We start from the raw sequence: 1,147 nt of genomic DNA on the forward strand, positions 1-1,147 counted from the left end.
ATCACTGTCCTGGTTGGGGGCCCTGGGTCATTCCTTTGTTCAGACCCTCCTGACCTTCCAGCTGCCCTTCTGTAATGCTCAGGTTATAGACCATTACTTTTGTGATGTCCACTCAGTCCTAAAACTTGCCTGTGCTGATACAACTCTGGTAAATATGTTGGTAGTTGCCAACAGTGGTCTCATCTCCCTGGGGTGTTTCCTCATTCCTTTGGCCTCCTACACAGTCATTCTGTTTAGTATTCAAAAACAGTCTGCAGAGAGCCGACCTAAAGCTCTCTCTACCTGCGGATCTCATCTGACTGTAGTAACTTTCTTCTTTGTTCCATGTATCTTTATTTAACTCCGTCCATCCACTACTTTCCCATCGGATAAAGCTGTGTCTGTGTTCTATACCACCATCACCCCAATGCTGAACCCACTCATCTATACGCTGCGGAATGAGGATGTAAAGAATGCCGTGAGGTGGCTATGGAGTAGCAAGATCTCCTTGAAGGAAAAGCAGAGAGGATAGTTTGTCAGAATTACAAAATCAGAGAATTAGTGGATACCTTCAATGATCCCTAATTTATTAATAATTAAAAAAAATTGTTCCTAAATGCAGCTTTTATGTTTTGTCTAACAGGAAATAATTTGAGGCTATTTTAGACAGGCTAAACTTCAACCTTTCCATACTTGGCAAGGTTTATCCTCTCTTACTTCTAGAGTACAAGAGTTAACGCTGCTACTCAGTAGCTCATTTAACGTTGGATCCCTTCTATCCACATCAAACTCTCTTAGGCTACAAATCAATAATTTAGAATGGGGTTATAAGAGAAAGATATCCCTGATCACATCTTCACACCAGATCATGTCTCTTCAAAAAAGAAATCTAATTTACCAGAAGCTACACTGTTGTTCCCCCCTTCTTTCCTTCCTTATTTTGTTTTCTTTTTCTTCCTTTTCTAATATTTTCCTATCAATATTGCAAAATCTAGTTGGGGAAACAGATTTGCAGGGAGATAATTATAATACAATCCAACAAATGCAGACATAGAAATATATACTTCCTACAATCAATAAATTGCCTGAAGGATGGTTTCTGTACAGGAAAGAAAATATAACTTTACGTATTTTGAGGTGGACAGCAATTTCTTTAAAGACCCTCTTG

The 1,147-nt window shown here is 39.1% G+C and overlaps 1 protein-coding gene across 1 annotated transcript in view; it reads left to right on the forward strand.

The window, feature by feature from the left end:
* LOC105523174 (olfactory receptor 4S2-like) overlaps positions 1–813 on the forward strand; it is a 12,879-nt gene extending 12,066 nt beyond the window's left edge. Inside the window, 1 exon segment of the mRNA XM_011957948.1 lies at positions 83–813. Within this exon segment, the coding sequence (XP_011813338.1) occupies positions 83–511 (429 nt within the window). The 3' untranslated portion in view covers positions 512–813.
* The last annotated feature ends 334 nt before the right edge of the window (positions 814–1,147 follow it).

The sequence above is a fragment of the Colobus angolensis genome, unplaced genomic scaffold (assembly GCF_000951035.1).
Source record: "Colobus angolensis palliatus isolate OR3802 unplaced genomic scaffold, Cang.pa_1.0 Scaffold451, whole genome shotgun sequence".
Taxonomy (NCBI): domain Eukaryota; kingdom Metazoa; phylum Chordata; class Mammalia; order Primates; family Cercopithecidae; genus Colobus; species Colobus angolensis.